The sequence below is a fragment of the Bubalus kerabau genome, chromosome 11 (genome assembly GCF_029407905.1).
Source record: "Bubalus kerabau isolate K-KA32 ecotype Philippines breed swamp buffalo chromosome 11, PCC_UOA_SB_1v2, whole genome shotgun sequence".
In the NCBI taxonomy this organism is placed as follows: Eukaryota; Metazoa; Chordata; class Mammalia; order Artiodactyla; family Bovidae; genus Bubalus; species Bubalus kerabau.
In genome coordinates this window covers 70,123,198-70,138,912 of record NC_073634.1, presented here as the reverse complement: position 1 = coordinate 70,138,912, position 15,715 = coordinate 70,123,198, and the positions used below count along the sequence as shown (strand labels likewise).

At 40.6% G+C, this 15,715-nt stretch overlaps 1 protein-coding gene across 1 annotated transcript; it reads right to left on the bottom strand.

Annotated features, from left to right (window-relative positions):
- Positions 1 to 2,723: 2,723 nt before the first annotated feature.
- GKN1 (gastrokine 1) lies at positions 2,724 to 8,407 on the bottom strand. The gene is made up of 6 exons (XM_055539134.1): positions 8,396 to 8,407; positions 6,362 to 6,415; positions 6,136 to 6,270; positions 5,068 to 5,178; positions 3,488 to 3,635; positions 2,724 to 2,818 (listed from the first exon to the last, which is right to left on the bottom strand). The coding sequence occupies exons 1-6, from the start codon at positions 8,405 to 8,407 to the stop codon at positions 2,724 to 2,726; spliced, it is 555 nt and encodes a 184-aa protein (XP_055395109.1).
- Positions 8,408 to 15,715: the final 7,308 nt, after the last annotated feature.

Below are 15,715 nucleotides of genomic sequence, written 5' to 3'. Positions count from 1 at the left end.
GTGTTATTTAGAATTATGTTGCCTAATTTCAAAACAAATGAGGCCATCTTGTTTTATTCAGAGGTGAATGCTTATACTCCCTTAATTAAATTGAGGTCTGTAAAAGTGTGATCTTTTTGATACCAATCATTGAATGTTTTTGAGATCTGCTTTATGCCTCAGCATGTGATAGATATTTGTATATGTCCCATATATGCTTAAGAAGAATGTGATTTCTGTAGTGTTCTGTATATATGTTCATCAAAATAAGCTTGTTATTATTAATTACATTCATTTTTTCTTCTTAACTGTTTACAAGTAATAGAAAAATATGTGTTAAAATCTTTAATAGCATACTCAGATTGTTAAATTCTCCTGAAATTCTTACAATTTTTATTTCATATATTTGATAGGTATATATAATCTAAAATTTTTACTTCCCATTGAATTCAATTTCTTATCCTGAAATAGTGATGAGACAATTCTTCTAAGAAACATGAGACTAACTGGTTCACTTAAGTCAGCTCCATGACATTGTGTCTAGTTGGGGAGTTGTGATTTTCTTTCTTGCTTGCTTGCTCATAGGAGGGCAGTATGTAAGACTTTTATTTTTAATGGGTCTTTGACAGGTTTCCACATCTCATGGCTTCAGGGTATTTTGGAAGTTCTACTCTGTTGGTAACACACTTCTTATAAACAGCAGTGGAATAGAGGCAGGAGATAGATGGACTCCAGGCTAGGCATTTACAACTGGTCTCCTGTTCACACCTCCTTGTATATAGCCTGATGAGAGGTGAGAAGGTGAGCTCCAGGTTGGACATTCATTACCAGCCTCCTGTTTATATTTCCTGAAGCAAGAGACAAACAGGCTCCACGACTACATATTTGTGACTGGACTCCTGTCTATATTTTGAGATCTACATGTTAATATAAAAACCAGCAACAGGAATAGGGTAAAGAGCTGGACACTGGACATTTTTATAGCAAGGACAGAGTGAAACTAAACCCTGTTAAAAGAGCGATTGTATATTTCCCATCCTTGTGGCAAGGAAGACATTTCACATGCACAGAAAGACTCCTTGGGGGACCAAAGGAGGTAGTACCATCCTGTAATACGTGATGATAATATTCCATAGGCCTCTGGGCTGGAATCCATCTTGGAAAAAACTTGCACAAGCATGTCAGGGAGGGTCTTAGGGTAGGTCAGGTGTGGAAAAAGAAATCAGGTAATTGGTTAGAGACAAACAAAGATCCAGAAAAACTGCCTCATGTAAATAACTTAACTGCCTCTTTGCTGCACTCCTCACCAGGAGGGGTACTCACATCCCTCCTCTCTGGGTGTGCATCTGTCTTGTCTCCACATTAACTAAGAAACCACTTCTCTGTGTGCTCTCCCACTTGTTGTGCTACGTCTCTAATAATAAACTTTGCACTTGTAGGAACAGTTTTTGCCTCTAGGATAAATGCACTTTTTGCTGGGAGCAAAGAAAAGTAGCTTCTAGCCTCTAGTCTTTGCTGTCTGGTGGCAAGGATTCCTGTTTTTCATACAGGCTTCCCAGATCCGATGCTTAGGCAGGGAGTTAGGACCTCACTTCATGCCACCACTCACTGCTGCCTCGCATCAAGATCAGAATTGTTTCAGAATTTAAAAAATTATAATTTTTCCCAATAAGGGCTGGTAAATATGGGCATTTTTCCAATGCCATTTCCACCATTTCAATGTCCTTCGTTTTGTTTGTTAGGTTATTTAGGGGTGTCTTATACGAAGACATGGTAATGGATTAATATCCTCTTATGGCATCCAGGATATAAAAAATATATGTGGGAGTAATTTTTAAAAATGAGCTGTAGTTTCATATTAGAACACACACCAATTCACACCTCTGTTTTCTCTGAGATTATTCTCCTTCAGTGGAGACCTCAGTGCTGTGTGTGTATCATGTGACTTCACTCCCCTGCCCATCAAAGAGTGGAGGTTGTGGGCTCTTGAACCATGCATTGTGAAGAAAATTTGGAATATGGATTCAAAAGTATGAGACTTGATCTTATGAGCTGGAAAGACACAAAAACATGGGAGATGGGGATGATATTCTGGTACAGCCATCTTCTGCCATGAATACAGAGAAAGTCATCAAGATGGAAAGAAGAGAGAAGTTGAATTTGAGAGGAGCAGAGAAGAACTATATGTGGTTTCAGAGAGAAGGAGACTTGGGTCTTGGAGCCAATATAGTTCAAAGACCCAAGTCTTCTTCTCCTTTTCTTTCTCTAAGAGTAATTTTAGACATTCTAATATCCTTGCAATACCCTTCCCCCTCTTTTGGCTTATGCTCCGTTGAGTGGATTTCTGTTGATCTGAGATGTTACTATGCACATCAACTATAGGGCAGTCTTCAGAGCAGTTGGATGGTCTTGGAACTATTCCCAGAGCTGTGGTTAGTAGTGTCTGAAGCAGCTGAAGGGGCTCTTTATAAGGGACAGGTCCTGAATATAGGCTAACAGTTGGGTCTAATGCACTTCGACAACTTGCTGCCACCATACAGCACTTTTGACCCTGTGCTTTCCAAATAGAAATACCAAAGAATTTTAGTATAAACTGAACTCAGTGCTAAATAGGTTTATTGACTCTTAAGGAAACCAAACAGGACTAGGAGAGAACATTTCAGAATGATATGATAAACACCATTAGAACCCACATTTTTCTGAATAGAATATTCTGATGACTAAACCCACGGGAACTTTTTTTTTTAGTTCTCCATTGCTTCTTCACATAAGGAAATGTTCAGAATCCAGAGTATATCAACATTGAAGCACTTTTCTGGGTACAGAATCAGGTTTGCTCCTGATAAAAGAAGAAGAAAGCACCATCAATGTCTTTTCAAGGACCTGTCTTTGGGGGGATGGTGGTGAGAAATGTTGCACAGTTTTCAAACCAACTCTGCAATAATTTCAAGATTAAGCTGGCTAGCCATAAATTAACCAATTAAGAGATCTGAAAAGTTGGTGTTATATTCGGTTCCTGAGTGGACACTCTGTTTCTGCATAGATTATTGTTTTAATGCTCAGAATTGGTGATTGTTTGAGCTATTAAAAAAAAACCAACAGATTCTATCAGCATTCTCCTTGCATTTAATGATTTATGCATTTCTTGAGTTTACTCTAGATTCACCCATGAAAGGAAATATTTCAGCATGGTTAAAAACCACAGAATCCAGAGCCAAAATACTTAGGAATGACTCAGGCAAGGAGTTTGTGTCCTCTTTCTGTGCCTGTTTCCTCCTCAGAAAGTGAGAGTAACAATAAAATCTATCACATAAGACTGGGATCAGGAGCAAATGAGCTAACTCACGTAAAGCCCATTGAATGGTGCATGGCACAGAGCAAGCACTACTTAAGTGTTAGCCTTGATCACCACCTCCTGAGTAATTTGTGTCCTCTGTGGACAGGCCTGAAAACAGTCTGACAATCCTACCAGCACTAACTCAGAATGCACAGTAGGGGGGTTCCTTACCCTGAATCTCTTCAGCCATGTATGTTGGAATCCCCTTGCACATGGTAACAACAGATTTTCCAAACTGGTCCAGGTTGTTGACTTTGTCAGGCTTGACTGAGTAGATCAGGCTCTTGGGAGGTGGTCCCTCTGGTCCTCTACCCTGAAGCTGAGTGTGGGGAAGATGTGGTAAGGAGGAGGAAGAGGAGTGTTAAACCCAGTGGTTTGTTGAATTGGGGGTTGGATACAAGGCCAAGCGGAGACATTGCTTTGCCAACAACAGTCCAAATAGTCAAGGCTATGGTTTTTACAGTCATCATGTATGGATGTGAGAGTTGGACCATAAAGAAGGCTGAGTGCCGAAGAATTGATGCTTTTGAACTATGGTGCTGAAGAAGACTCTTGAGAGTCCCTTGGACAGCAAGGAGATCCAACCAGACCATCCTAAAGGAAATCAACCCTGAATATTCATTGGAAGGACTGAGGTTGAAGCTGAAGCTCCAATAATCTGGTCACCTGATGCGAAGAGCTGACTCATTGGAAAAGACCCACCTGATGCTGGGAAAGGTTGAGGGCAAGAGGAGAAGGGGACAACAGAGGATGAGTTGGTTGGATGACATTACTGACTCAATGGACATGAGTTTGAGCAAACTCCAGGAAATAGTGAAGGACAGGGAAGTCTGGCGTACTGCAGTTCATGGGGTCGCAAAGAGTAGGACAACTGAGGGACTGAACAACAACAAGGCCAACAGGGCATATTTCTTGGCTATAATTTTTCCGTAACCAAAATGAAGAAGAACCAATTACAGCCCTGTATATCTCAACACTTTGAAATGTCCTAAGGGATTTAGCTGATTCAAAACCTCAGCTTTTCATAACAGCGTAAGTCTGAGGATAAATTTACACTGAAGGTTGTAGCTCATTTGGTCATCTTATAGTTCTTGGATTGACCTATATGATAATCAGTCTCTGAAAATGCAGTTTCTTTTCTTTCCACTGTCAATGAAAGATACCCACTTATCAGGTATACAAATATAAACTCAGGCTGACATTTTAGTGATCGTTCCCCTCTCCCTGCCCACCACACCTAGGGTTACCAGATAAAATACAGGACACCCAGTTAAATTTTGATTTCAGGTAAACAAAAGATCATTTGTAAGCATGTCCCAAATATTGCATGGGACATAGTTAGGCTAAAAAAAAAACAAACAGAATTATCCACTGTTTATCTGAAATTCAAACCCAACTGGGTATCCTCTATTTTTGTTTGTTAATAATAATAATAACCCTAACCCAACTCTTCTGGGAAAATGTCCTTGAAGTGTGGAGGACTCTCCTTGATGTGAACAGTGCTTTGTTCCCCTAATGGTAAGAGTGAGATGCTCTGATCAGACTCCAGAGGCGCAGGTGTGAGCCTCAGCATTTGAGTGTGATGGCGGTTGCCTCTCCTCAGGCAGTTCCAACTCCTCTTCCCCTTTTGTGCTGCACAGGACAACGTACTATGTGGTCAAGAGGGAGCAACTGTGACCTTCTCATTGTTTATTGGAAATCATAAGATCCCCCCCTCCCCGAGTAAAGAATAAAATGACTTTTGCTTTTACCTTGTTTTTCTTGGCCAGCATATCAAGGGCTTGAATAGAGGGCATGACTTCCTTGTTCATTTTGTGCACAATGCACGACTTCTTCTTAAAGGGTCTGATGACGGCAAAGCCCTATTAAAGAAGATGGTGGATGGTAAGCAGTATGTTCTCCAAGGTGTCTTTCTCATTAGAAATTAGTTTCACCAGCAGATGGAAATGGAATTGTGAGATCACAATGAACTGAGATAAAAGCGCTGGATCTGGCCCTGTTTTGCAATCATTTTTATTGCTGACATTTGTAAGCATAGATCACAAACTCTTTGAGGGAGAGACTGTTGAATTCACTTCAGATTCTAGCCCAGCAAGAGTCTCCCTACATGTTTGTTTTGCCTAAATAAATTTTTAAATACTATCATATTTTAATCTCCTTTGATCTTCACAACATTTCAAGGAGGCTAGCAGGATAGTAATTAGTTTTCTAATTGACCAGATGATAAAACTGAAACTACAAAGAGTTGCCTTTTCTAAAGGATAAATTTTGTTAAATATAGAGATGATAATTGCAGAGTTAGGTTTTCTAACTAGAGCCAAGTGGGTATTATTTTTTTTTGTTTGTTTTTTTAGGTGCCCTTACATTTAATTAATATTGTTACTTACATTTACTTTGGTCCTTTTGAATTATAAATTAAATGCCAATTTCTGTCTTTTTAGGAAATTGACAATGGAATGATGTGGACTATGATTTGGCAACAGTAATACTATGAAGGTCTTTCATTTTTATTGAGGGTTTCTGCAGGTAAGGCCAAAGGATGTTGCACTTGTTTTATAGCTTCATACCATTCACTGGATTCTAATTAACATTCATTGACTTGAATTTTAACTTACTATGAGAAACTTATTGACAGCAATTTTATCTAGGAAGTGAAGCTGAGTAAGCAAAAGAGACACTTTTACTTATAACTCTCTTATTTGCAATTAGAATTTACATAAGTTTTTAATTTTTTTTTATGGTTAGCATGCAGTTTTCATTATTGTTTAAAAAGAAATGCCGTGTTTGCAAAGAACAGAAATTGCATGTTGACTACCTACACTTCCGTAATCCCAGACGGAGTTCCAGGAGTCCCATCCATTGTTATTGTCAACATTGGCCACGCCATGTTCGTTGTTGACGCTCACTGACTGCTGCCCACTTCCACCACTGTTGTTATCATTAACACTGATATCCTGAAATTTACAAGAAATTGATAATGATTTAATACCACTTCTTTTTTTTGCAAATGCATTTTGGTAACACACTTTAAAAAATGAAACTTACATAGTCCGCAAGAGTAGGAGTCAGGAAGATGCCAAGAAGTCCAGCAAAGACAATCTGAAATCACAAATAACATTGGTCTACTGTTAAATGGCAAAATGATGCCCTCATCGTCTTTTTCTAGCTAAACTTATAAAAGTGCTTACTAAATTTATTACTGTTGAGGGATCTGTCTTTTCTTCTTTGATCTTCAATTTTTTTAAACTGTAGAAAATTTAATGATAATGTTGAATTGTAGGTTAATTATAAATAATTATGTTGTTTTAGAATTTTTAATGTAGGTCTTATGAAAAACTGATGAAGTGTAAGTAGATTGAAAAATAGCATTGACACTGAATAGCATACATGGCATGAAAATGGTTATAAGTTCTGAGAAGCGGACCTGAAAATGAATTAAGATAACTTTCCTAATGTGGTCTAGAAATCAAATAGGACTAATTTCCAGATCAAATTATTGACCTGAATGCTTTCTTCTCTTCCTAAACCCCCTAATCTCAAAAGCAGTCTTTTTATTAAAAACATTTTTATTGTGGTAAAATTCGCACAATATAAAACATATTATTTGAACCATATTTAACTATATGGTTCAGTGACACTAAGTACATTCATATTGTTGTTCCTATTTCCCCTTCCCATCCCACCCCCAGCCCCTGGCATCTATCAACGTACTTTTTGACTATGAATTTAACTATTCCAGATATCTCGTATAAGTGGAATCAAATAGTATTTGTCTGCATCTACTGTGTGTGTGTGTGTATATATATATATATATATATACACACATATATATATTCAAAGCAATGGATTAGTAACCAGGTTGGATATGAATGATGAGAAGGCAAAGATGGAGTATCTGTCTATCAAGAGTGCTTAGTAGAAGGGAAGTCAGTGTCCCAGGATACCTGGTAATCATAATTGTCATAGAATACATGATACTGGTTCTCAGAACACAGAGCTTTATGCAGGATGCACAACTCTGGGTCCCTATCCTCATTTTCTTTGCCTGGAACAAAATGATTTGAGACCTGCCCTAGTGGTTCAAGATAATTAAAAAAAAAAAAAGTTTGATGTATCCCCTGATAGTTTAAAAAGGAGGATGAAAAAAATCAGAGGTAGAAGAAATTTAAAGATCTATTAGTACAACATAATTCTTCACAGATGAGAAAATGGAGCTTCAGCAGTTGAGTGACTTGGCCAAGGGTCTACCTTTTGTTCATACCAAAACTGGAAGAGAAATCAGATCTAACCTGTCTGAAGCTCTTTTTCTTCCCCTTAACCTTCCTATCATTAGCACTTTTTTCCAGAAAATTATTTCACACTTGCAACTCCATTATGAAGCAGAATCTACTGTCATATATTTTAATGTTTAGTATGTCAAAATATGAATGTTTATTCACCCTACTCTAGCCCTTTTGCATCCTGTTATGAGACACACAGCATCACCGGTTGCTTTGGCAGAATTTTGCTGGCCATTTGCTACTCTCTCAGCCTTTTACATGAAACAAATGAGATGATGAACTAGCTTCATGCTTCTAGTGTTTTCATGAATACAAGACTATAGACAGGGTTCAAGGCAAAACTTTGTTACTTAGAGATCCATTTCACAGGAGGGAATGTGACAGGAAGTCTCTCACTAATTTATTTTGATAATAAGCTTTTTATCTTGCCTGAACCTGCTCAGTAGTTTTTTTTGTCAAAAAAGGAATTCAAGAATGTAATGAAAAATCAGACATTTCCTATAGAGTTAGCAGCTGTTTGCTCTGTGCCCAGATCTGAATCAACAGATCCAGAAAGCAATTTTTTTTTTAAAAGATAGCATAGTACAAGATGCTCAGGCAGCTGACTAATCCCAGTATAATTATCCTTTTCTATGGAGATGCTTATAAATGCCATGATTCCATAAAAAGGGATTATTCTTATTTTTACAAATTTTTCCATGACAGTGATAGTATAATAAGAAGCATACCCCCACTTAGCTGAGAATATTAACAGTTTCCAATTATAAGGTAATAAATTCAAAAGGAACAGTCTACTCACTGTGAACTTCATTTTGACTTCACCAAAGCAATGAAGCTGAGATGATAGGTATGCATTCAGATAAAAAGTGTTCTCTTATTTGTACTTGGCCAGCTTTACTCAAGCTAGGTGTGAACAGGTGGGGCCCAAGACTTATCTTTCTCCATTTTCCATATCTGTGCCACATTCCAGCATACCAGGAAGCCTTTTGGAATATCCACCTGGTTGGCAAGGCATTTTGACATGGAGCTGATCTGACTCACCATATGCTGACATTGAAGATATCAAAACGATTGATGACAACTTCTGGTCCAATTGGAGCTGTGGCTGTGGGTATTTTATACATTGATATTACTGAGATTTAGGAAAAGAATCATCCCTAAAATCAAACAAGATAAGAAACTATGGACCTTGCAGAGAGCAGCTCGTGCAAGAATGTGGCACGGCTTCCTCTTTGTACCTTCAACTGAGCCACTGTGAGGTTTTTGCTTAGGCTAAGCTGTTCTATTAGGGCTTCCCAAGTGGCGCGGTGGTAGAGAATCTGTCTGTCAATGCAGCAGACACAGGAGATGTGGGTTGGATTCCTGGGTCAGAAAGACCCTCTGGAGGCGGAAATAGTAACCCACTCCAGTATTCTTGCCTGGGAAATCCCATGGGTGGAGGAGCCTGGTGGGCTACAATCCATGGGGTTACAAAGAGTTGGTCACAACTGAGCATGCAGGCATGCAAACATATTCTATTAGCTACTTCCACTAAACCTATATTTTTCTCTGCAATCCTGAACTCTCTCAGGGACAGGACCATACATCTGGTTAGAAAACTAAGGACTCTCTGTGACTCTTCTTACCACCACATACAGTTAGTTACTAACCCTTGTCATTTCATCTTAGAATTGGCTCTCAACCCTGGCTTTGTCCACAGATTTGTTCACCTGGACTTTTACAACAGTGATGTAATTGATAGCTCTGGTTATCAGTCTCATATTCCAGGGCATTTTCTCCGTTTTCCCGAAGGCTGTTTTTCTAAAGTATTTAAGTAAACTGACTACTATGCTTTAAAATTTTCACTGGCAACCTACAAGATAAACTTTAAGCTCATTGGAATGGCACAGAGGGCCCTTTTTAATAAGATTTCCAAAGCCTCTCCTGCTGTATCTGTCACTCTATGCTAAAAATCTGTATTTGAGCTACACCAGGGTTCTCACTCTAGTGGAAACATTCAGGATGGTTCATACCTCTCTGCCTTCATACATGCTGTTCCTTCACCCTGGAGTGCCAACCCTTGCCTTTATCTCTAACTGGTAATTGTTATTCATTTTCCAGGCTCAGCTCAAATATCACTGCCTCCATTACGTCTTCTCCATATCCTGGGACTAAATCTTTTTCTTTTTCCCTGGAGCTCTAAAAGGAATTCTTGTCCTTTGACTTGTTTTTAGATAATTAAATTTTCAGAAATGATGTTAACATAATCTTTTTTTGATGTGTTCATCAGAAGCAGAGAGTAGATATTGTCACTTGGACAAACAAGTAAATGCTCAAAACAATCTTGGAGGTGAATTAAAGTCTTAATTTTTTTTTCTTGCTCTCTCTTACAAATGGAAGTTAGTAAATTAAATTACTGAAGAGAAAAACTATACATCATGAATCACTGATCTATAAATTTTCCCTTGGGAAACCTTCCTGAGCCCATAGCTATCTTTCTATATATGGACTGCAATCACAGGACTGGGTTATGTGGTTATAAAGCTTGATCACTATCCACATCTCTTTCAGAATGTTGGCTTGAGTGATTTAGTGTAGCTGTGGTAAGATTTTATGTTTTTAATATGTTCACTAATCTTTTCCAAACTTTCTCTTTAACTGCAGAAGATCAGGAAGCCTGGGATAGAGGCAGAGATCTGTGAAGAGGTTTCATCTTCTTCACGTGCTGTCATGTGACTTCAAAGTCAGCGGGGACAGCACGGTGTCTGTACACTCAGCCATGTGTAGTCACTTTGGTACATGGCTGCAGTACCTAGGATATGTTTTGTGTGTCATATCTTACAAAGGATTGGAGGTTGACATATTTTCCTCTGGGGCTATGGAATGCTGGTCTGGAAGATGCTCCACAGTGAGTAATTAGTTAACTAGCTAACTAGAGTTCAGGGTTCAATAATCTCCCTCTTAGGGACTGACAACTCACATTCACCTATCAAACGTGCTGAGGATTTTGTGGAGGAGAAATCTCTGTCGCATTGTTTCATCCAGATTCTCCTAAACTTAACTGACCACAGAACCTGGTTTTCCTTTTTTCTTTTATTGATTTATTTTTCATAATAGCTATTAACGTTCCTGGGAGGCAACTTCCTTAGGGAGACAATTGTGCTGCCTCTGAGGATGCATCTTGGATTTGACAATAATTCATCCTTCATATAATATTGTATTTCAGTGGCCTGAAAAATCAGAAGAATCTCTTCCTCTGTACTTTGTGTGTGCTGTGCTGTGCTTAGTCACTCAGTCATGTCCAACTTTTTGCGACTCCACGGACTGTAGCCCACCAGGCTCCTCTGTCCATGGAATTCTCCAGGCAAGAATACTGGAGTGGGTTGCCAAGCCCTCCTCCAGGGGATCTTCCCAACCCAGGGATCGAACCCAGGTCTCCCACATTGCAGGTGGATTTTTTATTGTCTGAGCCACCAGGGAAGCCCATGAATACTGGAGTGGTAGCCTATCCCTTCTCCAGGGGGTCTTCCTAACCCAGGAATCGAACTGGGGTCTCCTGCATTGCAGGTGGATTCTTTACCAGCTGAGCTACCAGGGAAGCCCATACTTTGTGTGAAAGTGAAAGTGAAAGGCGCCCAGTTGTGTCCAACTCTTTGCGACCCCACGGACTATACAGTCCATGGAATTCTCCAGGCCAGAATACTGGAGTGGGTAGCTGTTCCCTTCTCCAGGGGATCTTCCTGACTCAGGAATCGAACTGGGGTCTCTTGCATTGCAGGTGGCTTCTTTACCAACTGAGCTATCAGTGTAGTATGTATGAAATATACTCACCTCACCCCACACCTGTATGTGTGTGGGGAGGGGTCAACTCTGACCCCAACACTAGTCTCATCCAAAAGTCTTAGGGAAGTGGGAATTCCCTGGCAGTCCAGTGGTTAGGACTCTGCACCCTCACTGCTGAGGACCCAGGTCCAATCCCTGATAGGGGAACTGAGATCCTACAAGCCACGTGCATGAGCAAGTATCTTGCTCCCTTCCATTCTGAGAGCTATGTTTTATATGTTTCTTGTCTTCCCTTGAGAGAAAAACAGGTGTTTTTGTCACCTCCATAGAACCTAGAATATATATGACACATATATGATGCTCCATAGGCCCATTTTGGGCTTCCCGCGTGGCTCAGCTGGTAAAGAATCTGCCTGCAATGTGGGAAACCTAGGTTCGACCCCTGGGTTGGGAAGATCTCCTGGAGAAGAGATAAGCTACCCACTCCAGTATTCTGGCCTGGAGAATTCCACGGACTATATCCATGGGGTCCCAAAGAGTGGGATGCGACCAAGCGACTTTCACTTTCAGGCCCATTTTAAAATTTAGAATTAGAAAAGGGAGAGGCTTCCCTGGTGGCTCAAACAGTAAAGAATCTGCCTGCAGTGCAAGAGACCCAAGTTCAGTCCCTGGGTCAGGAAGATCCCCTGGAGAAGGAGATGGCAACCTACTCCAGTATTCTTGCCTGGAGAATTCCATGGACAGAGGAGCCTGGCAGGCTACAGTCCACAGGGTCGCAAAGAGTCAGACACGATTGAGTGACAAACACAAACTGAAAGGAGATGTTCAAGCTAGAAGGTAAAAGATACACAATATTTATTCATTTCTGATTTTTGGAGGCAGCTAGATAGGTACTGCCTTGCACTGGCTATGGTAACACAGCAAGGGAGTCTCGGGAGATGGTGTGACCCCAGTGCCCAAGGTCAGTGTGGGGCAAACCAGCCGCTGCGTAAATAAAACCTCCTCTGCCCACAGAGCTCAATGCTGGGCCATGCCAAGAATAAGGCCCTGTTTTATCTCACAGCACACACACCCAGGACCTCACGTCACCCCACACCCTGTATGTCCAGCTGGGTGGAAGCTCTCTTTGTGTGGATCAAACAGGGGTGCGATATGAGTGCGATATGGTCAGACCACAGATCCGGAGGACCTTTCAGAGCTGTTCTGCATAAATCAGACTTCTATTTCCCTTCTCTTTCTCTGAGTGAAAGGGATGTTTACTTACAGGGCAATTTTTCATCATTAAATATCCTCATTCAAGATTCCTGCTCTGGTGTAGGTACATAGAGGGGCTGCCCTCAACACCTAGGAAGCCCGAAAGAATCTCATCTTCCCTTTCCTTCTCTCCCATTTTCTGATATTTAGGACTCAGTTGGCCTTTAACCCCTGTGACTTCACACTATACTGTCTTTGCTGGAGAGGGGAATCCCCTTCATGCTGAGATTCTGTCTCGGTCTCTCTGCCTCTGTTTTCTTGCTGAACACCAGTCTGTGATGGTCCCACATCAGATGGTTGATTGTGAGATCTGAGCACCCTTCGTCACCTGGAGGTGGGGAGTGGAGGGGACTTCTGCCCCCTCCCACAATCTTGGTTTACCAGTTTGCATCTAAGACTCTAATAACAGTCCCTGTGATTACAGCTCCCAGGGCTTTTAACCGTGATGTACTCCTATTGAATCTTCCATATGTATTTCTGGCCAGGAATGACACATCTGAAAAAATAGCAATAAGGACATGTAGAACAGCATGTTAATAATTATTACTAGAAAGCTTCCAATTCCAGAAAATCCATGCTTATTACATAGTTGTTTTTTTGTATAGGAGAGAAATTCTTTTCAAATTACAGCAACATGGAGGAAGCTCTTTCTTATGGCATCACAGAGCCTTCTCTTTTTGTTATTTCCTCTAGGACCATTGCCTGCCAAAATCTATATAATGCTGCCTTTCTGTTGCTGCCTGTATGTCTGCCCAATCACATCTGCCAAACCTCTGGAACCCCTCAGAGACAACCAGTGACACATTATGACTCCAATTGGTCACTAACCTTGAGCGTTAAAGTGCTGTGAACAGGATTTGGAAACATCTTGCTAAAAGAAGGTCTCTTGAGTGATGACATCATTTCTATAAAACATATGAAAGTAGAGATAAAGGGAATATTGATTAATAACTTCATTTTTCATCACTATAAAGAGTAATCAAATCAAAGTACTTTTATTCTGAAAAGGAGTTGGAGAAAATGTGCCTGCTTGAAGAATAGAAACAAAGTGATGATACCGTGCTGCTTTATAATTATTTACAGGTAATTCAGAAGTAATAGCACATTCCTTGTTGATTGCTCATATTGAAGCAATTTAGAGAAAGTGGTGTGAAAGCTCATGCTGATGGTATGTTCCTTCAGCCATAGCAGTCAGGCCTGGAAAGGATCGAAGTGAACACTGGAAGATGAAAATCAGATTCTAAGTGATGAGAACCAAAAGTAGCACAGCTGTGAGGGTCACACCCGGAGCCCAGGTTTTGTGAGGACCCCATGGCCCTTACACTGAACTATCCCCATGACTTCCCTGGCAGAAGAGCCAAAGCGAAGGACTTGCCCTAAGACTGAACAGTGAAACATGATTTTGTGGATCATTGAATGTTCTGCAGGGTGACTGATCTAAACTGGTTTTCTTTTCTGCATCCCAGATAGAAAACACACACATGTGTGTAATCTGTTCAGGTCTGGAAGCATACATCCTCAGAGGAAGAAGCTGGATACTCAGAGGTGCTTCAGGGAATACTGAGCTCCATGTTTATTCAATTACGTACTCATTCTACCCACACCCCCAGTCTCCAATTCCTGGAAATGCTTAATAGAGTGTATCCACTGGGATTTATTCTGGAATGTATTTTTTCTTCAGGGGGCCAACTGCATTTAAATAAAGACTCAATGCCCCTCATCCAGCCTGGGAAGTTTTTTCATTTACTGCCCAGACCTACAATTCTTTGCTCATTTTCTCATATTGAAAAGTAATCAATTAACCATGTTAATTAATCATGTTAATTAACAAGCTAATGCAATGAACCAGTTAAACACAAGTGCTATAGAAGATTCAAAGATATAAAACAAGTGCTCACACTCCAAGATCCTGAAATCTGTCCAAGGGCAGGATTGGTTTTTTGGACATGTGATCACTATAGTACCCATGCAGGACTCATGCTCAGAAGAGGGCCCCAAACTTAACATTTTGAAGTTGCCAACTTGAAATTATTGTTAATTACATTTTTGAATTTGTGTTTTGTAAGTAGAGTCTAATGAGACAATGCAGCATGCTACCTGGGGGCTTGGATTTGTGGCTCAACAGTTCAGTTCAGTTCAGTTCAGTTCAGTCGCTCAGTCATGTCCAACTCTTTGTGACCCCATGAATCACAGCATGCCAGGCCTCCCTGTCCATCAACAACTCCCGGAGTTCACTCAGACTCACGTTAATTGAAGTCAGTGATGCTATCCAGCCATCTCATCCTCTGTCATCCCTTTCTCCTCCTGCCCCCAATTCCTCCTAGCATCAGGGTCTTTTCCAATGAGTCAACTCTTCACATGAGGTGGACAAAGTACTGGAGTTTCAGCTTTAGCATCATTCCCTCCAAAGAAATCCCAGGGCTGATCTCCTTCAGAATGGACTGGTTGGATCTCCTTGTAGTCCAAGGGACTCTCAAGAGTCTTCTCCAACACCACAGTTCAAAAGCATTGATTCTTCGGTGCTCAGCCTTCTTCACAGTCCAACTCTCACATCCATACATGACCCCTGGAAAAAACATACCCTTGACTAGACGGACCTTTGTTGGCAAAGTAATGTCTCTGCTCTTGAATATGCTATCTAGGTTGGTCATAACTTTCCTTCCAAGGAGTAAGTGTCTTTTAATTTCATGGCTGCAGTCACCATCTGCAGTGATTTTGGAGCCCAGAAAAATAAAGTCTGACACTGTTTCCACTGTTTCCCCATCTATCTGCCATGAAGTGATGGGACCGGATGCCATGATCTTCATTTTCTGAATATTGAGCTTTAAGCCAACTTTTTCACTCTCCACTTTCACTTTCATCAAGAGGCTTTTTAGTTCCTCTTCACTTTCTGCCATAAGGGTGGTGTCATCTGCATATCTGAGGTTATTGATATTTCTCCAGGCAATCTTGATTCCAGCTTGTGCTTCTTACAGCCCAGCATTTCTCATGATGTACTCTGCATATAAGTTAAATAAGGAGGTGTGGTTCATGGGTTGTCCCAATTCCTGCTTCTCCCCAGCTTCCTGGATGGTCTCTCCACCTCCCACTCCTCTACCTCTAC